The sequence below is a fragment of the Hemicordylus capensis genome, chromosome 1, assembly GCF_027244095.1.
Source record: "Hemicordylus capensis ecotype Gifberg chromosome 1, rHemCap1.1.pri, whole genome shotgun sequence".
NCBI classification, from domain to species: Eukaryota; Metazoa; Chordata; class Lepidosauria; order Squamata; family Cordylidae; genus Hemicordylus; species Hemicordylus capensis.
This window is the reverse complement of record NC_069657.1, coordinates 47,313,771-47,339,293: the sequence shown is the minus strand read 5'-3', so window position 1 is coordinate 47,339,293 and position 25,523 is coordinate 47,313,771. Positions and strand designations below refer to the sequence as shown.

General features: G+C 45.0%; 1 protein-coding gene across 5 annotated transcripts in view; it reads left to right on the top strand.

Moving 5' to 3' along the window:
* The window catches only part of TMEM63C (transmembrane protein 63C), a 130,919-nt gene that overhangs the window by 96,538 nt on the left and 8,858 nt on the right, over window positions 1-25,523 (top strand). For all 5 annotated transcript variants that reach the window (XM_053283941.1, XM_053283943.1, XM_053283942.1 and 2 more), the window contains 12 exons: window positions 2,121-2,241; window positions 4,895-5,028; window positions 11,486-11,608; window positions 14,098-14,251; window positions 15,345-15,451; window positions 17,306-17,392; window positions 19,290-19,355; window positions 19,587-19,749; window positions 21,362-21,467; window positions 21,941-22,108; window positions 23,172-23,287; window positions 24,943-25,014. In XM_053283941.1, the coding sequence (XP_053139916.1) occupies window positions 2,121-2,241; window positions 4,895-5,028; window positions 11,486-11,608; window positions 14,098-14,251; window positions 15,345-15,451; window positions 17,306-17,392; window positions 19,290-19,355; window positions 19,587-19,749; window positions 21,362-21,467; window positions 21,941-22,108; window positions 23,172-23,287; window positions 24,943-25,014 (1,417 nt within the window). The remainder of the gene's footprint in view (window positions 1-2,120; window positions 2,242-4,894; window positions 5,029-11,485; window positions 11,609-14,097; window positions 14,252-15,344; window positions 15,452-17,305; window positions 17,393-19,289; window positions 19,356-19,586; window positions 19,750-21,361; window positions 21,468-21,940; window positions 22,109-23,171; window positions 23,288-24,942; window positions 25,015-25,523) is intronic.

The window sequence follows — 25,523 nt, the reverse complement described above, 5'->3', positions numbered from 1 at the left end:
CAGATTTTTCTGAGCTTCTTGGAATATAATGTGTTTGTTTAATGCATTTATATCCCGCCCTTCATCCACTGAGCTCAGGGCAGCATATATAGTACTTCTCCATCCCATCCTCGCAACAGTCCTGTAGTGTAGATTCAACAGAGGACTAGGGCCTATTCTAAGCTTATCCATTAACTTCATGGTTAAGTGGGGAGACCCAAGTTTCTCTGGTCTTAGTGCAACACTCTAACCACTATACCACATTGGTGTGCAAATATCCCAAGATAACCTTTAAACGGGGGCAGTGCTAGAGCTGCTTTGTGAAACATCATCCCAGGTAATAGTAAACATCAATGACAAAGATTTCACCACCCAGCAAATTTTAGTTCTTTATGCAAAATACAGATTAATCTTGGGTAAAGCAGGGATTTGAACTCAAATCCCCGCAGTCTTAATCCAACACTCCAACCACTTCACCACACTTGTGCACAAGTATCCCAAGATTCCTGTAAATGGGCAGAACTAGAGCCTCTGTGTGAAACCTCACTCCAGGTAATAACAAGCACCAATGACAAAGATGTCACCACCCAGCAAAAAAAGAGCTTTGCAAAATACAGGTGATCAGCTTGTGCCTGATCTTCATAATTGTGTCTTGGCTATTCTTTGCCTGAATCCATATTCTCCCCTTGAAATGCAAGTATTGAAGCAGTGTTCCTCCTAAGAAGGAATCTTAGATGTTGTTGACTGCAATTCCCATAATCCCCAAGTAAAGGCTACTGCAGCTGGGGATGCTGGGAATTGTAGTCAACAACATCTGGGAATCTCTGTTAGAGGGAACACTGCCCCTGAGTACCAAATATATATACCCCAAATATGTATACCCCTGCTAACTGGACAAAGAGGCACCTTTTACTTTAGTGATTCTCTTTATTTAGCAGGGGGAGAGTAACTGGCCCTGTCCACCCCCAGCACAGTACCTCCAGTGACTGTTGCTGGTGTGTGTCTTATGTTTCTTTTTAGAATGTGAGCCCTTTGGGGACAGGGAGCCATCTTATTTGTTATTTCTCTTTGTAAACCGCCCTGAGCCATTTTTGGAAGGGCAGTATAGAAATCCGAATTATTTTTATTATTATTATTATTATTATTATTATTATTATTATTATTATTATTATTAAATATGATCACCTGGCCTCTCTACCTGCACTCCCGAACACTGAGGATGGTAGTTGTTGAGGCAATCTGATAAAAATCCAGGTTCATAGAATTGTTGGATATTATCAGGATATGAAGTCTAATCCAGTCTGCACCTTACATCAGGAACAGAAGGGACAAGTATGATCCACTCCTGTTGGTTGAGGAGTCCTTTGCCATTGCCATTAGATTCCTAAAGGGTCCAAAAGCTTGCTGGTTCTAAATTTCTGTCAGCTGGCATTGCCTAGCAGGATGAGTGCAATGGCCAAAATAAGACATATGACCTTCCAGGCTATATCTGGAAAGAGTGTAATCTGGGGAGTATGATTGGATGGGAGAGACAAGGAGATCCAATCTATAGATGAAGGCTTACTCAACCCAACCTAATCTACTATTGGCTTTTGAGATTTCAGATAAAGCCATAAGGACTAGAAACTTGCTTTCTTTTTAAAATTTGCAATATTTTATGAGAGTTTCTGAGGATGCTGTATTGTGTGTGAGATCCAAAGTCCCACATTCATGCAGTTGTGCATTCACAGCCTACACATAATTCTGAATGCAAGGAAGACATGAACAGCCTTATTAGCTTTCCTCTCTGCAACCACTTCCAGATTGTGAGATTTTCTCCTGAGGGAGGTGTGCCTGGCTCCTCATAAGTGGAATTGTGTTGCCATTTTGAGACCTGCCTTTCCCACCAGACTTTTACTGTGACTGACTGCCATTGTGGTTTGGACTTACACTGTCTTATTCTGACTGATACTGTGATTTTACTGCTAGTGGTAGATATTTGGTGTTGGTAGGTCATTTTCTTGTATATTTAATTATTTTACTGTATATTGAGTGATATGTGTATGTATGGATGAATGCATGCAGTAGGTGGCTTGAGTGTTTTGTTGAAAAGGGAGACCTGGAGTAGAAATGGTTATAACAACTAAATGTGTTTTTGGCAGGCGGAAGGCAATGAAGGGGAGATTATACTTCACCACCAAAGCTCAGAAGGAGGGTAAAATCATGATCAAGATCCACCCCTGCTCCCACATCTTCTGTTGCCGTATCTGTGGCTTTGAAGAGGTAGGAGGAGTTAAAATAAAATAATGATTCTAACTGAATACCTGAGACTGAGACATGGATGTATGGCTTCCCTTCATTCTATTGCTTTGCTTACCTGCCAGCTCCCCAGGTGTGCTAAGGGGCATCTCTTTCAGCAGTGTGAAGTGTCACTCCTTGAGAATTAGGGGAAGAAGAACCTGGTGGTGAGAGAGAGCTCCTGCCCTGTCCTCATGGAGTTCATGGCGGTGCTGGAATTTCATCTGTGAACTTCCAGCTCATGCTTTTCACCACTACCAACTAGTCTTCAGACCGTGGGTTGGAATTAAAGGACTGTGACCTTTAATTTGGAGGAAACCGATTATCTAGACCCATTTAAAACTGGCTTTAGAGCGGGCTATGGGGTTGAGTCTGCCTTGGTCGGCCTGATGGATGACCTTTACCGGGGAATTGACAGGGAGTGTGACTCTGTTGGTTCTTTTGGATCTCTTGGCAGCGTTCGATACCATCGACCATGGTATCCTTCTGGATCGCCTGGGGGAATTGGGGATAGGAGGCACTGCTTTGCAGTGGTTCCGCTCCCATCTCTCAGGCAGATTCCAGATGGTGGAGTTTGGTGACAGTTCCTCTTTAAAACGGGAGCTACTATATGGAGTCCCTCAGGGTTCCATTTTGTCACCAATGCTTTTTAATATTTACATGATACTGCTGGGTTAGGTCATCAGGAGATTTGGTGCAGGGTGTTATTCATATGCTGTTGACACCCAAATCTATTTCTCCTTATCATCATTATTATCAGGAAATGGCATTCACTCCCTAAATGCCTGCCTACAGGCAGTAATAGGCTGGATGAGGGATAACAAATTGAAGCTGAATCCAAGCAAGACAGAGGTGCTCATTGTGGGGGGTCGGAATTTAAGGGATAACTTAGATCTTCCTGTGCTGGATGGGGTTACACTCCCCCAGAAGGAATAGGTACGCAGCTTGGGAGTGCTCTTGGATCCAGACCTCACCATGGTATCTTAGGTGGAGGCCATGGCCAGGAGTGCTTTCTATCAGCTTCGGCTGATTCGACAGCTGCGTCCATTCCTTGAAATGAATGATCTCAAAACAGTGGTGCGTCAGCTGGTAACCTCCAGGCTCGACTACTGCAGTGTGCTCTATGTGGGGCTGCCTTTGAATGTAGTTCGGAAACTTCAGTTAGTTCAAAATGCAGCAGCCAGATTGGTCTCTGGGGTAACCTGGAGAGACCATATTATGCCTGTCTTAAAAACAGCTGCACTGGCTGCCCATATGTTTCTGGGTAAAATACAAAGAGCTGGTTATTACCTTTAAAGCTTTGAATAGCTTGGGTCCGGGATACCTGAGAGAGCGCCTTCTTCAGTATGATCCCCATCGCTCGTTGATATCATCTGGAGAGGTCCGTCTCCGGTTGTCACCAGTACGTCTGGTGGTGACTCGGAACATGGCCTTTTCTGTAGCTGCTCCTGGTCTATGGAATGCACTCCCGGCAGATATCCGCAGTTTAGGCTCTCTTGTCAGCCTTTAAGAGAGCCCAAAAAACCTATTTATTTGGCCTGGCCTTCCAAGGCTTGTAAAGTGTTGTTGTTTTTAAATGTATTTTAATTGGTTTTACATAGTTTTAATCATTTTGAATTGTTTTTATATTGTTTTTAGCATTAATTGTGAGGTTTATGTTTTTAAAAGTTGTTGTACTCCGCCCAGAGCCTCTGGATGGGGCGGTTTAGAAATGTAACAAATAAATAAATAAATAAATTGGCTGGATTACGCAAATGAAAACATTTTAAGAGTATATCCCAATTAAATGGGCAATACATTTTTTAAAAAAATAATTATTATTTTGAGCTTTATAAAGATCATGAGGGAGCTGATCTGGATCAGGGCTGAGGCAAGGGCAAAGGGCTAAAGCTCCTCCTCTCCTACCACAATCCTGATTTGGATTTGGAGCTGCCAAACAGGAGCTGCCGTTCAACAGCAGCTAGAGAGCCAAGATTGCCTACTCCTTGAGGTATGTTCATTTCTGAAAACCGGCCTCAGCCATCACCATCTAGAGGCCTTGCTGGAGTACTGAAAATCCTATCCAGCCTGGACAGCTGGCAGCTCACAGAGACAGTCGTCTCCTTGACATATTTATTGCTGCTCTTTCTCACGTGGCGTCTGTCTAGAGGGGCTAGAATGAGGCAATTAATCTCTCTCACTTATTCACACAACCCTTCCCATGATGGCTGACTCACTCCAGCTGCATCGCCTTGGCAGCTGATCATGTGCCTTTATTTCATACCAGTATTATTGTAGCATCTGCCCTTGGACTTTTTTACTCTGCCTGATGGCGTAAATAAGTTTATTCTTAAGACGGAAACACCTAGATGAAAGAAGCATATGTCATTCATGCTGCCTCCCAGGAGGTGCGCAGAGTTTAGGGGAACAGCCTAGTTAATGCAGTCTTTGGGGAAGTAAATGAAGATAGAAGGCCCTAACTCGGGGGTGAGTAAATTTGGCCCTCCAACTGTTGTTGGACTATAATGCCCATCATCCCCAGCCACAATAAATTGTTTTTATTTAAAAACCCCGCCCTAATTTAATTTAGCATTCACAGTAGCAGGCACTTGGAAATAAATGAAGACAATAAGTGTGCTTCCTTTTCCCCCCCTGTTAGGTGGATGCTGAGCAATACTACAGTGAGCTAGAGGAGAAACTGACAGATGAGGTCAATGCTGAGCGTAGCCGAATTGCGCTGAAGCGCCTTGACATGGCTTTTGTCACATTCCAGGATGAGAGGATGACTGCCACGTGAGTGTCCCCTCCCACTCCTAATTTCTCCAGTGCTTTGCCATTTCAAAATGCTTGATTGTCAGGTCACTGTTAAAAGGCTGGCAGATACAAAGGGAGAGAGAAAAGCTCCCTTTGGTGCCATTACACAGGTAGAGCTGTTCTTATTTATTTATTTATTTATTCATTCATTCATTCATTCGATTTCTATACCGCCCTTCCAAAAGTGGCTTAGGGCAGTTTACACAGAGAAATAATAAATAAATAAGATGGATCCCAAAAGGGCTCACAATCTAAAAAGAAACTTAAGATAGACACCAGCAACAGTCACTGGAGGTACTGTGCTGGGGGTGGATAGGGCCATTAACTCTCCCCCTGCTAAACAAAAGAGAATCGTCATGTTAAAAGGTGCCTCTTGGCCAAGTTAGCAGGGGTTACATGTATATTGACATATAACTGAATGCAGGCACAGCAGTATACTTCTTATCTGTGCCTGTACTGAGGTTCACTTTTAAAATGAATGCAGCTACAGTCACTCTCACGGAAACATGTGTGAGTGTACAGACATCTGTACCCTTATACACATAATGGCTGCTGAATAGGGCTTAAGTCTGTCTATAACAGAAGGAGAGCTTGAATCCAGATCCCCTTGCTCTGAATCATAAAAAATTATCAGATTTGGGAAGACAAGAGAACTTTATCCTAGGAAAGTTTTGATGATGATATCCTAGGAAAGTTTTGATGATGTCTCTTGGTTCTTACTCTAGGTCTAGTGTGCAATGTTTGGGATTAGAAAAGAATTTACATGCATTCACACACACATACATGCACACACGGCCACCTTGGGGAAGTGACCAGAGGAAACTGAATTATCTTCTCTTTTAATACATGGCTTTAACTGTCTGTCTTGTTTCATTAAATTATTGCTTGAATTGTGCAGACCTCTGGCATAACTTCATGCCCTGCTCTGTTTCTCTGGCACACTTGAGTCTGTCTCAGGGGATGTTAATGGGTTATGTATACCTGGATTCCTGTATGTGAAACTGCCTTGTGTAGAATCGGACCAGGGTTGGCTCAGTGCTTGCTACACAAACTGGTTTCGGGGGGTTTAGAGAGAGGTCTTTCCCAGCCCTACCTGGAGAAACCAGGAGGCTCATTCACATGACACTAAGCAGAGTTGGAGCCATGATTGACGGTCCTGTGAATTCAAAGATCAAGGTAGGATGAGAGGAGAATGCTTGTGTGGGAGCTGGGTAGGATGGGCTCAGCCAACTCATATTCTGTCGCCAGCATTTCATCGAGGGTAACGAAAAGCAGACAGGGTGAAACTGGGACTGTCTGTCATTGAACGATGGCCTGTTGAAGATAAGCCTGCCTTTAAAATGGGGGCCAAATATCTGCCAGTTTTCTGTCAGCTTCTTCCCTGCTGCTAAAAGAGGACATCTCGTGGGTTATATACTTCCCCGTGGTTCCAGAGGCAGGACTATGCAAACTAGTTTAGAAAGCTTTAATAGCCCTGGGAAAGATAACCCTGCCCAGTTCTCTTAGTCATGTGTCTTCTCCAGAGACAGCCTTTTTAAAAATTTAATGTGTTTTGACATTTTGTATTTTTACAAACATCCTTCCCAGTCCCCCTTCCACCTTGCTCCTGAGCCCAACCTTCCCTTCCCCATTCAGCGCTGGTTGGGGGGAGATGAGAAAAGAAAGGAGAGATGGAAAGAGAAAGAGGGAGAAGGAGAGCAGAAGGGGAGGGAGGGAAGAAGAGAAGGGATACTCACCCTTGCACCAGTAGGGGTGGGTAGATCAGAGGAGGTTTCATTCTAAGAATAGTTCAAGGAAGTTGTCCCAGATTTCTGACCATTTATCCAATTTATTTACTTTTATGAGGGCCCCATTTTTCATGTGCCGCTAACCAGGGGCGTAACGAGGCTGGAGTGGGCCCAGAGACAAAATTTTTAAATGGGCCCCTCGCTGATACACACACACACACACTCACTTCACATGTGACTTGCCTCTGGGGGGCCCCTCGAGGCATGGGGGGCCCCAGGCAGCCGCTTCCCCTTGCCTAATGGTAGTTACGCCCCTGCCGCTAACTCAAGACAGCCTTTTCTCCTCTCCCAAAGCCTTCTCTGTTTTTCTTCTTTACTTAGTAATTTGCTACTCCCCTACCTCTTTTAACTCCTTCAATCCCCTATTGACTCTCTGCCTTCCTTTTTCTTACCCCGCCCCCCAATATCTATTACATTTCCTTACCTTCTATTCTACTGCTCCTCTTTACTTTACCATTGGCGCTAACGCCTCAGGATGCAGAGTGATCCCAGAATTTGAAATGTCCTTCTCCCTAAGGGGCACAGAGATGCACACCTTCCTCCATGGAAGTCCCCCAGCAGTACACCAAGCACCATGAGGTCTGCATCAGTGCCTGCCGCTGCTACTTTGGGTGATCCGGAACGGGAGGCGGTCGGATCTCCCACTGCTAGGTTGTGAACCCCGTCATGCCCAGGGAAGTAGGAAACCGAATTCCCCCGTCCCAGCAACCGCCCCAGGACCCATGGAATTGGAACACTTCCCACGGGGAGCACTGTGGAAGCAGAAGCCCCCATCCAAACATCACCATTATAGCAACCTCCCTCCAGGCCTACTGAGCCGGCCCTAAACTCATCAGCCCCAACCAGAATCCGAGATTGTGGCCATGAGCACAGCAAAAGCCCTGAGAATCCCCAAGGGAAACGAGGGCCTCAGCAGCTCGTAGGAGGGAGGATGTGTGGGCCTGGTCACCTGTTTCAGGCCACAGAGGCCACAACACTAGGGATGTGCAAAATATTTCGGGCACAGATTGATCTGTGCCCGAAATGAGCAATTTCGGGTGATTCGGGGCCGAACCGAATCACCCCCGATGTCCCCCGATATTTTTCGGGGCCGAAAAATTCGGGTGATTCGGCTCATGGCTGATTTTGGGGGTTTTTTTTGAAGTTTTAGTGACTTTGGGGCAGTTCGGGGGCATAGAATGGGATATGGGCAAAAAGAGTGGGGTGGGGTGGGGTGGTAGTGCCTAATGGGTGCAGGCTACCACCCCAATTTCAGGGGGATTGGGCAAAGGTGATTTTTGGGGAATTTCTGAAGTTTTCGTGTCTTTGGGGCAGATTGGGGCAGAAAGTGGATCTGCCCCAAAAGAGTGGGGTGGGCTGGTAGATAGTTCCTAATGGGTGGAGGCTACCACCCGTCCCCAATTTCAGAGTGATTGGCCAGAGGGCTGGATTTTGTTGATTTTCTGAGGTTTTTCTTCATAAAGTGCTTTGCGGTAGATTGATTCATTCATCATATTCATAGTAAATGCGAGTGTGAAAAAGTGAAAGTGGGGTCATGAGAGTTCTTTAATTGAAAAAAATCTCGTTTGCTATCATTGAATGAGAATTCACACCTCAGAAAATAAGGGAATAACATCCCTTCAGAAAAACTTCTGAGGTGTGAATTCTCATTCAATGATAGCAAATGAGATTTTTTTCAAGTAAAGAACTCTCATGACCCCACTATCACTTTTTTCACACTCTCACTTACTATGAATATTGAATGAATCAATCTACCACACTGCACTTTATGAAGAAAAACCTCAGAAAATCAACAAAATCCAGCCCTCTGGCCAATCACTCTGAAATTGGGGACGGGTGGTAGCCTCCACCCATTAGGCACTATCTACCAGCCCACCCCACTCTTTTGGGGCAGATCCACTTTCTGCCCCCAATCTGCCCCAAAGACACCAAAACTTCAAAAATTCCCAAAAAATCAGCCCTCTGCCCAATCCCCCTGAAATTGGGGTGTTAGCCTCCACCCATTAGGTGCTACCACTCCACCCCACCCTTTTGGGGCAGATACACTTTCTGCCCCCAAACTGCCCCAAGGACACAAAAACTTCAAAAATTCCCCAAAAATCACCCCTTTGTCCAATCCCCCTGAAATTGGGGTGGTAGCCTCCACCCATTAGGCACTACCACCCCACCCCACTCTTCTGCCCCAGGCCCCACTTTCTGCCCCAAACTGCCCCAAAGACATGAAATCTTCAGAAATTTCCCAAAAATCACCCCTTTGCACAATCCCCCTGAAATTGGGGTGGTAGTCTGCACCCATTAGGCACTACCACCCCACCCCACTCTTTTTGCCCATATCCCATGCTATGCCCCCAAACTGCCCCAAAGACACTAAAACTTCAAATATTCCCCAAAAATCAGCCCTTTGCCCAATCCCCCTGAAATTGGGGTGGTAGCTTCCACCCATTGGGCACTACCACCCCACCCCAAAATTTTGCCCCTGGGCCCTTCCCCCCGAATTGATTCAGATTCGGATTCGGGTTAAATCCGAATCCGAACCGAATCAAGGGTGATTCGGGTGGCCCATATTCGGGCACAAAACAGAACAGGGGTGATTCGGTTTGGGTCCCGAACCGAATCACCGAAAATCTGAATTGCACACCCCTACACAACACCTTAAAGGAAAAAGGGCATGAAAACGGAGCAGGCAAATACAGTGGTGCGGCGATCTACTGGCAATAAAAGTGATTCAACACAGGACGGGGCAAGGCCTGCTCCCCATAGACCAAATGACCACCCAGTGCCAGTGGACTTAACTGGGGGGAAACCCCGCAGCACCCCTAGAGTTCCTTGATATGGTGCCCCCAGCAGGGCAAACCTAGTTCCAAGCTTCCTGGCAAAATCACTCTAACCATTATCTAAATGGAGGGAAGAAGTGGGGATCCCCAGGGATCTGTACTGGGACCAGTGCTCTTTAACTTGTTCATAAATGATCTAGAAGTTGGGCTAACCAGCAAAGTGGCCAAATTTGCAGATGACACCAAACTATTTAGGATAGTGAAATCCAAAAGAGATTGTGAGGAACTTGAAATGGATCTCTCCAAACTTAGGGGAGTGGGCAACGAAATGGCAAATGCAGTTCAGTGTAAGCAAGTATAAAGTGATGCATATTGGGATGAAACCCCCCAACTTCAAGTATACACTGATGGGGTCTGAGCTGTCTGTGACTGACCAGGAGAGGGATCTTGGGTAGATAGCTCATTAAAAGTGTTCTCAATGTGTGGCAGCTGTGAAAAAGACAAAATCCATGCTTAGAATCATTAGGAAGGGGTTTGAACATAAAACTGCTAAAATTATAATGCCCTTATACAAAACAATGGTGTGGCCACATTTGGAGTACTGTGTACAGTTTTGGTCACCATATCTTAAGAAGGACACAGTTGAACTGGAAAAGGTGCAGAAGAGGGCAACCAAGATGATCAGGGGCCTGGAGCCACCTCCCTTACAAGGCAAGGCTACAACACCTGGGACTTTTTAGTTTAGAAAAAAGACAATTGAGGGGAGACATGATAGAGGTCTATAAAATCATGTATGGTGTGGAGAAAGTTGAAAGAGAAAAAAATTTCTCCCTCTCGCATAACACTAGAACCAGGGGTCACCCCATGAAACTGCCAAAAAATTTAGGACCAAGAAGAGGAGGTACTTTTTCACACAATGCGTAATCAACCTATGGAATTCTCTGCCACAAGATGTGGTGACAGCCAACAGCCTGGATGGCTTTTAAGAGGGGTTTATATAAATTCATGGAGGAGAGGTCTATCAACGGCTACTAGTCTGAGGGCTATAGGCCACCTCTAGCCTCAGAGACAAGATGCCTCTAAATACCAATTGCAGGAGAGCTCTTGCCTATGGGCTTCCCAGAAGCATCTGGTGGGCCACTGTGTGAAACAGGATGCTGGACTAGATGGGCTTCCTTGGGCCTGATCCAGCAGGGCCGTTCTTATGTAACCATCCATGCCATCCAAGGGGGCTAAATGAAAAAGGAGGAGGAATTCATCATCATCTTCCTCCTCCTCATCTGAAAGCCAGACTCACAAGAAATCTAAAAAGAAAGGCAAGCGTAAGAAAAATCATTAAGGCATAGGCATAGTTTCCCCCCATTCTGCTTAGGCCTCGGGCTATGAATCACCTGATCCCTGTGTACCCTCCAGGCCGGCTTCACAAGCCCCTGACTCTTGGCGACAAGAACCCAATAATGCTGGAGCAGTTCCTCCTCCTATAGAGCAACCCCTCCGGGTGGACCCCATTGTTTCTGGGGACCAAGATCCTGAAAGTGACACAAGGGAGGAGGGGGGATGGTCTGATGACCAAATTACTGGATCTTTTTCTTTATCCCAGTCCCTCTTCTGAGCAAGGCAATGCACACCCTCAGTTTGCCAGGGTTGTACCTCCCAGGAGGAGTAATCCAGTGCTAAAGGGCCCTTGTTATCTCTACTTAGCTACTCAGAACTGGGTGGGGTTATCTTTCCCGGGGCTATTTAAAGCTTTTCAAACTAATTTTGCATGGTCGTGCCTCTGGAGCAACGGGGAAGTATAAACCCACAAGATGTCCTCCTGTCCAGCAGCAGGGAAGCCTTCGTGGTAAGTAACCAATGCTCCTTTCTCTTCCCCAGCATTTTGAAGGATTACAGCCGCATCCACTGTCGCAAGCATCCACAGCAGTCTTCTGTCACCACGGTGGTGAAATCTCATTGCTGGGGAGTCAGCTATGCCCCTTCCCCCAATGACATCATCTGGTAAATTCTGGTGCTTTTGCTAGTTTGGTTTCTGGGGAGCTTCAAGGCAAGGAGTAATTTGCAAATCTTGAATTGTGAAGTCCCTGGTTGTGTCGAGGTTTGCAAATCCACCTGTGCAGATCCTAGGCAGTGGCGCCAGGGAAGATAAAGGGGAAATATACATTGATTGATTCTGGTTTGTTTTAATTGTAGTTAAAGGACAATTCCCTGAGTTGTGCACAGTTGTACATAATGTGGAACTGTAGTTTGTTTTACTACAAGGAGAGGGGAGCTGGTCTTGTGGTAGCAAGCATGACTTGTCCCCTTAGCTAAGCAGGGTCTGCCCTGGTTGCATATGAATGGGAGACTAGAACTGTGAGCACTGTAAGATATTCCCCTTAGGGGATGGAGCCGCTCTGGGAAGAACATCTAGGTTCCAAGTTCCCCAGGGCTGAGAGAGATTCCTGCCTGCAACCTTGGAGAAGCCGCTGCCAGTCTGTGAAGACAATACTGAGCTAGATAGGCCAATGTTCTGACTCGGTATATGGCAGCTTCCTATGTTCCTACTACTACTAATATACCACTTTGCAACAAAAGTTCTCAAAGTGGTTTACATAGAAAAATAAAGTAAATAAGGAAGATGCTTCCCTGCCCCCAAAGGGCTCACAGTCTAAAATGAAACATAAAGTAAACACCAGCAAGAACCACTGGAGGGATGCTGTGCTGGGGTTAGATGGGCCCTAATGTGGTTAGATGTTCTAAAGTGATAAAAACAATAGTTTTACATCTTCTCCTCTCAAAGGCAAGAGAGGAGAGAGGAGCACACTATGCCTCAGAAGCTCATTTTCATGGTGTCAGACTATGGTTTCATGTTAACTGGGCCTATACGTGAGGCTGGAAGACTCAACTACCCACAATGCCATATTGCCCTGCTATTTCAGAGGCCCTAATGCAGAGGCAGAGCTACGTAATGGTGCAGCGGAGAAATGACTTGACTAGCAAGCCCGAGGTTGCTGGTTCGAATCTCCGCTGCTATGTTTCCTGCCTATATTGGGCAGCAGCGATATAGGAAGATGCTGAAAGGCATCATCTCATACTGTGCAGGAGACGGCAATGGTAAACCCCTCCTGTCTTCTACCAAAAACAACCACAGGGCTCTGTCATCACCAGGAGTCAACACCGACTCAACAGCACACTTTACCTTTAATGCAGAAGTGGCCAACCTGAGTCTCTCCAGCTGCTGTTGGACTACAATGCCCATCATCCCCAGCCACAATTTTTTGCAGCTGTGGATGACTAGAGTTATAGTCCAACAGCTGGAGAGCCTCAGGCTGGCCACCCCTTCCCTAATGTACCATCCCTCATCGAAGAATTACATAAAACAGCACCATCTGCTGACTATAATTAATACACTTTGACTGAAGACAAAAAGATTGATTGGTGATGTGGTCAAGGCTCTGGAGGATACACAGGCAGCTGCTGACAGGGCCTTAATAGCTTCTGGAAGGACCTCATACCAATTGCATCTAACTGAAGGAAACATTCTCCTGTGGACATTTCCAGATGTCGGCATTCTCCAGCAGTCATAGTGATTTTATGGGTGACTGACATGTTGACAAGTCAACACTCTAGGCATCCAGAAGGCAGATGACCTGCAAACCAGTTCTATCTCTTTAAAAAGAAAAAATGCCAATTTCTGCAGGTGGCATCTAGTTCCAGAATTTTGCAAAATTCAAAAGACTAGAATCTGCTCCCTGTGCACAGTCAGTAAAAATTCTAGCTGAATGTTAAGATTTGTTTTATATATATATATATTTAATGTGATTTTTATTCCCCCTCTAACCAAAGCTACTCAGATCAGCCAACAGTTTGTGCAAAGCGAAAGAAGGGAATTGAACGCCATTGAACTCAATGAGACAAGTTAGTCATGACGAAGTTCTCATTAATTTTAGTGGGACTTAATCATGATTAACTTTCTTTGGATACAACCCAGTAGCAACAAGTAAAAACAAATAAGGCATATCAACAATCACAATGGAAGTAGGTTCAGCAGCATTGGAGAGGGGCCAGTAGAATGCAGTACATTAAAAATCCTGGGCAAATGCAAGGGTTTGCTTCTGGCATGGAGAAGAATGCAAGCTTGGAATGCCCTCTTTAGGTGGCAGCACAAAAAAGGCGCTCTCACAATTTGGATGGGGTAGGGCCCCCTAGCAGGGTCTCTGAGGCCAATGTTAACACCCAGGCAGGTTGATATGAAAAGAGTCAGTCCTTGAAGTATGCTAATCCTGACCTATGTAGACAAAACCAGCGCTTCGAATTGGCCCTGGAAATGGATCAGGAGCCAGTGAATTTGCTTTTATATTGGGGAGATATAAAAGTTGCTAGGATACCTAGTTGGTATCCTAGCATGTATTTATACACAAATCTTGTGAGGGGAGAAAAACCTATTGGGAGAGGGTGCAGTTTCCTTCCCTATGCACCACATCCTCCACATGCTTTCTTTCTTGTAGGGAGAATTTATCCGTCCGTGGCTCATTGTGGTGGGTACGATTTATCCTGCTCAACATCTGTCTCTTCATCCTCCTCTTCTTCCTCACCACGCCTGCCATCATTGTCAGCACCATGGACATGTTCAACGTTACACAGCCTGTGGAAAGCCTCAAGGTGCTCATGTGGGCGCGCACATCTCCGTGGGGTTCTGCCTGATTGGCACCAGAGCCCAGCTGTGGGGAGGGGTGGCATCCCACTCCCTGCCTCTTTGGGCTTGCCCATTCCATGCTTATCTCAAAAATGGAGAGGTGCCTCTCAGTGCATTGGGCAGAGAGGCACCCCCCTTTCTAAGTTCTTGATCATCGATCCTTAGTAGCCCTGTTAACACATTGTGTTCAGTGCATGTACTTCCTATGCATTTGAGGAATGGAAATTTCTCATTTCCCTGCATTTGCAGGGGCCTGTATCCAAATTCGCTTTTAAAATGAATGTATGTACAGTCGTCCCCTTGCCAACCGCGAGGGTTCTGTTCCCGGAAAAAATTGTGGTTGGCGAATTTGCAGTAGATGAGCCATTGAAATCAATGACAAATAGGGGTTAGGGGAATCGTGGTCACAGAAAGACTGAAAATAAGGAGATAGATAGACCCCACCCCCCCAACAAATGCCAAATTTAAAAATCGCCAAACCGCAGATACTTGGGTCACAGTTGGCGAGAGTAGTCACAATTTCCCAGTTGCAGATACTCAAATCTGTGATTGAGAAAACCGCTATTGGCGAGGGACAACTGTATAGTCATTCACACAAGAGCATGTATATGTGTATAAACACCTTGTATGTGTTGTGTGCACATACAACAGAATGTCTGAATAAGGCAAGTGCCTCTGCCCAGGAGCTAAGACTACTGGTGTGTGCTGTGTGTAACGCTGACCACCTTCATCTTTTGATATGCAAATATGTCCCACTACTGCATGGGTGGTTGGATTGACACAATAACCAGGTTGGTGACTCTGTGATGTACAGAAAAAGACAGCAGAAATCACCCAGCACAGATCTGTCATTCATCCTTGAACTTTGAACTGGCCTGGATCAAACCATGGTTGCACCCAGTGGCAGAATGAGAAGGGGGGGGTCACAGGGCATGTACCACCAACCCGGGTTAGATATGTCCTTTTTAATCCTGTACCCCGGGGGAGGGAAGTGGGCGTTGTATGGAGAGGTCTGGGTTTCTAGACAATGCTGAATTCCTGTTCACTCTTCTCTTTCAGAACCCGATTATCACCCAGTTCTTCCCCACGCTGCTGCTCTGGGCCTTCTCTGTGTTTCTTCCTTTCATTGTATATTACTCAGCGTTCTTTGAGTCACACTGGACGAGGTAATTCCTATTTTTACGCTCCAAACCTTTAAATGGGTTTACACTGGGAACCGCCACTGCAGATTGTTGGGGTTAGGCTTGGACCCAGGGATATAGTGTCAGAGTTGCCCCAGGGCTCTAGGGGTTTAGTTGACGATGGCAACCAACAACAATATCTGGTGACCTTGACAGTACCTTGATAATTTTCTGCTTTCTTTGTTTGCTTTTGTAAAGCATGTTTCTAGGCCTCATAAATAAAAACCTGAAACTGAAAAGGTTCTGGATAAATCTCCTCATACTCAAGAGTTGGTACTTTTTGTATTCCTCCTTGAACCCAATGGATGCCAAATATTCCTAACTTCACCAGAAGAAAGTGTAACCAAAATTATGCAGATATTTATAAATATCCATGTAAATATGCTTATTTGCACACTATATGCCCAATATATGCCCAGGCCCTAAGAGCATGCCTTTTTTTAGCCTAGCCTTTAGTGAGTACTACTGACATGATTTTAAACTGATTTTAATTTTGTTTTAATTAGTTCTTTTTGTGTTTTTATCTGTTTTTTATATTTGTGAACTGCCTAGAGCCATCTGAGTGAGGCGGTATAAAAATCGAATAATAATAATAATAAATATATATAGTGGGGGATGGGGCCATAGCTCAGTGGAAGAGCACCTGTCAGCTGCAGACTCTGGCATCTTAAAGTACAGCTGAAAGAGAGTCCTGCCTGAAACCTTAGAGAGCTGCTGCCAGTCAGTGTACAGTACTGAGCTAGGAGGACTAATGGTGGGACTCAGCATAAGGCAGCTTCCTCTATTCCTCTGTTTCAGTCACCAAATCTGATTGTTGTTACGGGTTTTGGGTTGTATCATTTCAGATGTTTCACTGTAGAATTCCAGCCTAGTTTCCCCTAATGTATGTGATGTTTCTATATCTAATTTATGTCTTATTGCTTTGATTGATTGATTAAGTGCCGTCAAGTCAGTGTCAACTCTTAGCGTCCACATAGATAGATTCTCTCCAGGAGTTGCTTATGTATCTTTGAATGATACATTAAAAGGAGAAAATGTGTTCTTTTGTATTCTTTCAAATGTATTCTAAAGGAGAAACAAAGAGACCTAAGCTTGATTTCTGCAAAGAACACCGTGTTAGGCAGTTTTTCAAATTACCCCCAGCCAGCAGGATATTTGGTACACCTGACCACTTTAAGTCATAGAAGAGCTTTCTCACAGGCACGTTTTAAGCGTAACCTTCTGCAGTGTTAGAAGGGAGGTTTACGGGAATTCCCTTAAGGCAGGGTTTCTCAACGTGTGGGTCCCCAGATGTTATTGGACTTCAGCTCCCATAATTCCCAACCAAAGGCCACTGGGGCTGGGGATTATGGGAGTCGAAGTCCAGTAACATCTGGGGACCCACACGTTGAGAAACCCTGCCTTAAGGAATCGGTTATGCCCTTGTAGCGCTGGGGTGGTTGAGTCGGTAGCACACATCCTTTTACACTGTGCCTTTTATAGGACTATTCACCCTATATGGATAGAACCTCTTTTAAAAGACAAACCAGGTTATTCTGATGATTATTATGTTTCTTATTTTTTTAATGGATCGCCACGCGGAGGTCACAGAGAGGATTGCAAGATTTTGTGCTGCAGCATGTAAAATGAGACGAGATAAATTTAGCTGTGTATGACCTTACCATCCTTGTAACTCAGTTTTATGTAATTTATTCTTTTGATGTTGTATATTTTTATTATATTATATTGTTTTTATTCCTTTTGTTTGTGTTTTGTGGGGTTTTTTTGTCATGGACCGTAATAAATTTGATCTGATTTGATCTGTATCTTTAAATGGATATTATTTTTTGCTTCCTATAGGTCCAGTGAAAATCAGATCACTATGCACAAGTGTTACTTTTTCCTGGTATTTATGGTTATCATCTTGCCCTCACTTGGACTGACAAGGTACAGAGCAACTTGCATATCTCACTCTAGTCATATTCTCCTTTGTGTAGCCTGTTGCAAAACCTGCCAGAGTGTCTGCAAATTGAATGAAGGACTTCCAGCCTCCCCCCAGTGATCTGGAGACCAACCATTAATAAATCTAATAAATTAATAAATAGTCTGTAGCAACCATTTAGAATTAGAAATGAAGCGGCGGCAGCTGGAATGGTAGGCAGGTCTGCATAAGTCTGCTTTCCATGTGGACGTTGCAATTGATACATAAAGCCTACTTGCTGAAGACCCCCTCACTGATAGCAGTCTTCGACACATATGCTGACGGCACTCAGTGGGAAAGGGCGTTGCTCATAGTAATGCCCTATAAAACAACAGCAACCAAATCATCATCATCATTTTTATTATTCCATTGTTGCCTTATCCTCACAACAGCCTTGCCAGGTAGGTTAAGCTGAGAGACGGTGACTGGCTGACATGGCTGCGCAACGCTCCATCGGTCTTGTAACAGAGTGTTTGCACAGTTGTGCAAGAGTGCTGTGCACGCAAATGCAACTGCGTGACAGTACTACCAGGCCTTCCTGTTGGAAGTACCAGAGGACCTTGATATTCACGGGGGTTCCGTTCTCCTCTATTACTGCAGACACAGAAACCGCAAATAGTGAGTCATTGGGGCAATGGGATTGTGTGGGTTAGGTGCCCGGAGGCCCGAAATGCAAAAAAAGGAGTTCAAAAGGCCGATTAAAGTGCTCTGCAGGCCTCCAGTGATCCAGCATGCTCCCCTGAAGCCAGAATTTTTTTTTGTGTTCCACGATTTCTCCACTGTGTTTTCTCAAGAAAACGAGCCATTAAATAGCTCCTGCACTCAAAATGGCACCTGGAAATGACCTCCAAGGTTATTTCCAGCCACCTGTGAATAGGTGAGTTTAACCCCCTTTTTTGAATAGGTGAGTTTAACCCCCTTTTTGCCAGATTTCCCCTGCTTTTTCCAAAGTGGACGAAGATAGATAATAGACAAAGTGGATGCCTATTACCCAACTGCGGTTACACAAATGATAATTGTTCATCAGTGAGGCCATTATATATGCACGCCTCCATTTTTGTGCTTGTGCAGCGTTTCACCACATGCATAATGTTGTGCAGTATGTCAGCCACTGGATAGAACTGCACGTTTTGACATGTCTTTTGATTAATGAGAAGATAGATGTGCCCCTGTGGTTATAATATCATGGAAGGAAACGAACCAAAGACCTGGTATTTACGAAGATGAACACACCTGTGTAAAGTGGTCACATAGCAATGTTGTACAGGTATCCTGTTTATGCCATAAAAATGCTCTAAGTAGGTACAAAACTGTATCAGTCCAGAAAAGATCACAACTCGTTCTATGCTAGTTGTTCAGCAGCCCATACTCAAAACCCTTCCTCTCCAGTTGACCCCTGCTTTGTGACACCTCCATCTTAAAAGATGCTGAAACAAAGGACAAGGGATGATGGAGCCGGTGCGGCTTTCTCAGCTACATGCCATAAATCCTTAGCGATATCTCATTGCAAGATCTCCTTCAGAGTGGAAGCGTTTAACAGGATTTGCACAGCAGACAGCTTTCCAGATGAGCCACTGATGCTACTTTCCATAGTCTATGAGGTTGCTTTCTACATTATCCATCATCGCCGCTGCAATTAATTGGGCCCTGCATTAAAGATTCTCTAATTGGGCTAGGCTAGTGGCCTGGTTAAAAAAAGGAAGCTGTCCAAGATCATTTTGCTATCCTTTGTGTTTGGAAAATATAGAGGCTCCTGCCCATGGGTCTTGGGTGGTGTGGGTTTTCCCCCACTTCCCCTCCTTTCTCATCTGTACAGAACAATAAGCTTCTGTTCAGCTCCTGTTCTGTGTTCTTCCCCTCTAGTTTGGATCTCTTCTTCCGCTGGCTTTTTGACACCTCCTTCGTGGATAAGGCAGAGATAAAGTTTCAGTGAGTACTGTCAAAAACCTGGGTGTGTGTCTATGTAAGATGGTTCACCAGTGGAATGATGGATGTACCTATAGCACTAGTATGTATGAAGGACATTCTGTACATGTATGACCTTCGTTCTCAACAAGATGTTTTGGAAGACCCAGTAAGTACCATTGTCCTGAGAATCCACCTCTCTCCTTTTTTCTTTTATTTTTCTTGTCTCTCCCTCTCTGATGTTTCTGTGTGTAGGTGTGTTTTCCTCCCCGATAATGGCGCTTTCTTTGTCAACTATGTCGTCACATCTAGCCTGATTGGAACAGCCATGGCGCTTCTGCGCATTCCTGGGCTCATTGTCTATGCCACCCGACTCTGCTTCGCAAAATCTGAACCGGAACGGCTTCATATCAAGCGGGTTTGTGGTTCCATTGTTCTGTCACCCAGACTCACTGTATGAAAATCTGCCTTTTCGCCAGAAGGTTGGACTTTGTCAGCTGCCTCTCAAGGAATCTCCTGCCTCTCTAGGATTCTTTATTGTTGCCTTTCCCAGACACAGCACTGTGCTCTGATACCATAAGCTCCTAAGGGCCTGGGGGGGCCTTCTTGGAAGCCCTGTTCAAAATAAATTCTTCCCCGTGTTCAGTAAACACAGGGAAGGGGTGAGGGAGCATGCTCGCTGACTCCGCCCCCCCCCATGCCTATGTTCTATTCACTGTTCCCTGTAACAGGGATTCCCAGATGTTGTTGACTACAACTCCCAGAATCCTCAGCCAAAGGCCATTGCAGCTGCGGATTCTGGGAGCTGTAGTCAACAACATCCGGTGGTCCCTGTTACAGGGAACACTGGTTCTGTTGGCCACATGCACTAGTGGCCATGCATTCAGCATTTGTCTGGAAGGAGCAACACAAAGAGTTTCTCCTGCATTTTGGAATCAGTGGAGAGAGGCCGGCCCGCACAGCTGAACACTGAAAGAATTTCTTCTGAACTAGGCTACTGTCTCACAAAGGGTTGGGCTGGAAACTTCACTTCCCTGGAGTTTTGAACTGAAAGTGCCAGCTTTGGTCTTAAGATATTATTAGTGGGATTATTTTCCATAAGTATTAGAGTCAAATTAGACTAGATTTTTACTGCTTGCTTAGCTGCTGTGTATCTCATTTTTTCCTTTTGCAAGCAGCTGGATTGGGGCCCAGACTAAATCAGGACTGCAGCAGGAGGTGGGGCACAGGAGGCTTAAACTCTTCTCCTCCCAGGTCCCGATCTGGCTGCCTCTGAAGGGAAGGTCCAGCTACCACCTTTGGGAGTTTGTTTCCCTTCTGATGGAAAAGAAGCTGGATGAAACCTTTATCTGGCTACTGTTTATGCAACCGCTATGCACACCATAAACGTCTCTTCTATTTTGACCCTTAGATGCATTGGGACATGCTATGGAACATGCACTCAGCAGCTGCATTTTGCCTCATGAGAAGTTCTTTGCTTTCTTTTTCAACCATATTTTTCTTAGTTGCCAAGAGATATTTGATAATATGCACCAGATTAGCTGCTGACTCAGTAGTCAAATGGGATCTTGAAAGGGGTTCTACGGATCATGGGATGGGGATTCATGCAGAGTAGGAATCTCATGGAGTTTTGTTTTGGCTTAGTGCAGACAATGTTGAACCATGGTTTGCTGCTGTAACCTTGGTTAAAATTCCAGTTATACAGTGAGACCATGGTTTATCTTGCAGAGGGTGTGCAAGATGACTTGCTTGTCACCTGGCAAGCAAGAGAGTCTGGAGAGGCAGAGAAACCACAAGCATAAGACTTAACCATAGTTTAACAAGCCATGGTTTCATATCTTGGCTTGTGACCATTCTTTGACTGTGATTTGGTAGCTAGACATACTGCTTAACCATAGTTAAGGAAAACAAACCATGGTTTTGTCATGTCTGCACAAGACTATTGGTTTCCCATCCCTCAGTGTTCTTGTAACTCACTTCACAGTGATATTGAAGACAACAGGATAAATGTGCTACTGTGTTTTCCTCAGAACCAAGCTTACGAGTTCCAATTTGGATTGGAATATGCCTGGACCTCCTGCATTTTTGCTGTTGTCATGACGTATAGCATCACGTGCCCCATTATTGTCCCCTTTGGTAAGTATATGTGCCAGTCCACAAAAAGCCTTTGTCTTGTCTTCTCTTGGCCCTAGCCCATTATAAGCTAAGGAAGCTTCTTTCTAGGAGAGTGGGATGTTAATATGAGGAAAGATGCAGAGATTGGCCACTAGACTTGTGAAGCTGCCTTATACCAAGTCAGGCCATTGGTCCATACAGCCCAGTACTGTCTCTTCTTACTGGCAGCAGCTCTTTGAGGTCTCGGGCAAAATACTTTCTTGGCCATGTTACCTGACAACCATTTAATGGAAGATGCCAAGGATTGAACCAGAGACCTTCAATCAAAGCACGTGTTCTACCACGGAGCTGCAGTTCTTCCCACTGAATCCGCCACAGCAATATCTCTTTAGACCTCCTTGTCAAGGCCCTTTTCATCTTAAATGCTGCTGTCTCCTTTGAGTTGAGTGCCCATCCTCTTACCTTCCTAGACCTCCCAATCTCTTTGTCCACAGGTTTGCTGTATATGTTGCTGAAGCACATGGTTGATCGCTACAACATTTACTATGTGTATATCCCCACCAAGCTGAACCAACGCATCCACTCTGCAGCTGTGAGCCAGGTCGTGGTGGCGCCCATCCTCTGCATGTTCTGGCTGCTCTTCTTCTCTGTTATTCGTCTTGGTAGGCAAAGTTTATTATTTCAGCGAGTACTGTTGAAAACCAGAATGTGTGTCTCTGTAAGATGGTTTACCAGTAAGATGGGTGTATATATAGCACTGTGCGTACTGCTTATCTTCACTGGCTGACCCAAAGCACTATACCTAGGCTGCACAACTGTAGCTCTCCTGCAGCTGCTGGACCACAACTCCCATCATCCCTGACCATTGGTTGCTGTGGCTGGGGATTATGGGAGTTGTAGTCCAGAAACAGCTGGAGGCACCAGGATGTCCATACTAGCCCTGTTCGCACTTTTTCTTCTGCACGTTGACCAAACACAAGGACAGGCAGAGGATCATACGGATCTGCAGATTCCTATTTTGGATAGTTCTTTGTGAAGCGCAAAGGACTTGTGCTTCTGCAGCCCCCACTTCTCTGAAAAAATCTCTCTAGATGCTGCTCTGTCTTTTTTGCTGATTCCTACAGACAGTGTTGCTGTTGAAACTCCCTCCATTCTAGAATAGGGCACTAGCCATGGCTGGATAGATGTGAAACAGATTTCAGGTGGTACGCTGGCTTGATGGGAGTGAGGATTGCTGACTGAGGATTAAGTAACCATTCTCTGAAAGGGTAATCTTTAGGACAGGGAACATGTTGTGGGTGACAATCAATAATATTAACGTATATCCTACCTCTCCAGTCATAGAAAAGCTCTCAGCAACTTGCAAACAGAATTAAACAACAGCAAAAGAAATTAAATCCCCAAATCAAAACAAAATGAGAATTTTTATACTGCAGAATAGAACCAATCATCAGCCAGAGAGACAGCAAATAAGCTCAAAACCACTATTTAAAGGCCTGCTGAGAAATGCAAGTCTTTAAGAAACATCAGACGGTAAGCAAACTGGGCAATCTCGTATGTATACAGCCCTCAGCCAGATGTGTTGCTGGCTAGTTGCAGATGTGCAACTAATGCAAAGGAGATGTTTGGACTCTCAGATTTAAGGCTATTGTGAATATTGGGCATAGCAGCCAATGGAGTTCGATGCAGATTCTGATGCAATTGATTTGTTCATCTGTTCCGCAGGCCCCATCCACCCCATCACCCTCTTCACCTGCGTGGTCCTCTTCTCTTGCATCTTTTTTTCCATCTTTGGCCTGTGTTTGAAGAAGCTACAGCCAAGGAAGCCCTCTAGTTACCAGGTAAGAACAGACAAGAATGTCCCATTTTCCTGTATGCTGTTTGATAAATTTGTTTATAACTGCCCGCTACCTGTGGTGCATAATGACCCAAACACTGAGAAATGGTTCCCACATTACATTTTGAGACAGAGGTATGCAGTGCACAAACAAGCACATTCCAGAACCACTTCCAAAATCTTGTCCTACGTCCAGCTCTTCTGCAGTGGATATAAGCATTAGTCTTTCACCAAAAAAGGCAAACCCAGGCATGACACAAACAACAAAAATATGGATATTGGCTCACATATAGCAAAGAGTTCTATGTGCATTGCAACAGAACGTGCACTCTAACGCGCAAATGCAAAAACTGAACAGATGCAGTTGCATAGTGAGCAGTCATTGAGAATAAAGGCCATTATGCAACTGCATTGGCATAGTTTTTGCAATGGAACATGTTCCACTGCCTAGCACACAGAACTTCACACTATATGTGAACCAATATGTGCCCTATTATAGTGCAAAAGTTCAAATTCTGACACCAAGCAGATCAGTCTTGCATTTCAGCGTTTGCCTTGTTCAAGGAGCTTCAGATTCCATATGATAGGGGGTCCCAATCTTGGGTCCCCAGTTATTGCTGCACTACAAGTCCCATCAACCTAATCCCTTGCCCATTAGGAACATAGGAAGCTGCCATATACTGAGTCAGACCATTGGTCTGTCTAGCTCAGTATTGTCTTCACAGACTGGCAGCGGCTTCTCCAAGATTGCAGGCAGGAATCTCTCTCAGCCCTATCTTGGAAAAGCCAGGGAGGGAGCTTGAAACCTTCTGCTCTTCCCAGAGCGGCTTCATCCCCTGAGGGGAATATCTTGCAGTGCTCACACATCAAGTCTCTCTTTCATATGCAACCAAGGCAGACCCTGCTTAGCTAAGGGGACAAGTCATGCTTGCTACCACAAGACCAGCTCTCTTCTCCAGACCAGCTGGGGATGATGAGAATGGTAGTCAAACATCATCTGGGGACCCCACCATACAATCAGTGAAACAATTTTATTTAGAAAGTCTTTATTTGTAGTTTTAGACTCTGGATGGATTGAAAAGGAAACCCCAAAAGGTTCAAAAGCCAGATTACAAAGAGCTACTGTTACAATAGAAACCATCAGCAAGACTGGCATATCTTTGCTACTGCTGGGTTCCCCTTTTTTGTTGTTTCCTGGTTATTTTGGAGTAACCTCCCCCCTTGTTTTGTTGGATTATTCTTCCATTATTGCATTTTTCACATTTTGTAAGACACATCATGGAATCACAAGTGGCTTTAAGGGATTAATCAAACCAATTCAATGATTCAACCTTGCAACCCTTACACCAAGTGTCCAGGTACCACATCCCCAGTCCTTCCAGTCCTGAGAAGTTGGGAGGCAGTGAGAGCAATGTGCCCCCTCCATCCACAACTCAGCCCACCAGCCCCTAACCAGCAGCTGCATATGCAAATCCACAAAACCGTCCTTCAGTATGGAATTGAGTTAATCTCCTAGAGTATTTTGACCACTGCCACATTTAATTCTCCTCCCAAGATCTCTTTCAGGAGAATCTTCTTTGGGGGAGATACAGACAGGGTATTTATCCTTATTTTCCTGTCCTTTTATCCTGCTTTATACTCCTCTCCACCTGCAAGCAGATGTCTGAGCAGTCTGAAGGCACTTTCAATGATGCAGAAAGAAGCAGTATATCTTCAACCCCCAACTCAAATGTAAGTATATCCTCTATTTGCCTTATGCCTCCCTTGCTGGTCTTGCATGCTTGCTTGCAGTATTATAGGGCTGTTATGCCCATGCCTGTCAAGGTATATGCACCAGCATTTTTGCCAACACTAAGTGGTACTCAATGTTCATGGGCTTAAACATGGCAGCAGATGTGCAGAGCAAGAATGTACCAGTTCAGCAAATAAGTAGCCTAAAAGAACTTCCCAACTAACTGCACCGGTGCAGTTTGGAAGTGGCATTTTTGCCACTTCCCCAAGAAACCCTCTGTGCCCTCTGGAAAATATGTCCCTGAGGGTTGATGAGCCCTTGAGGACATATTTTTGGGTGTCTCAGAAGGCTTCCTGGAAAGGGGAGGATATCGAAAATTGTTGCTTCCCCACTGCACTGGTGCACTTATTTGGGAAGTTCTGTTAGGCTGCTCTCTCGCAGTGCTGCAGTCTTGCTCTGTATGTTAATGAACATCATTGCCATGTGCCATGTAGCTGCATGACGTGTG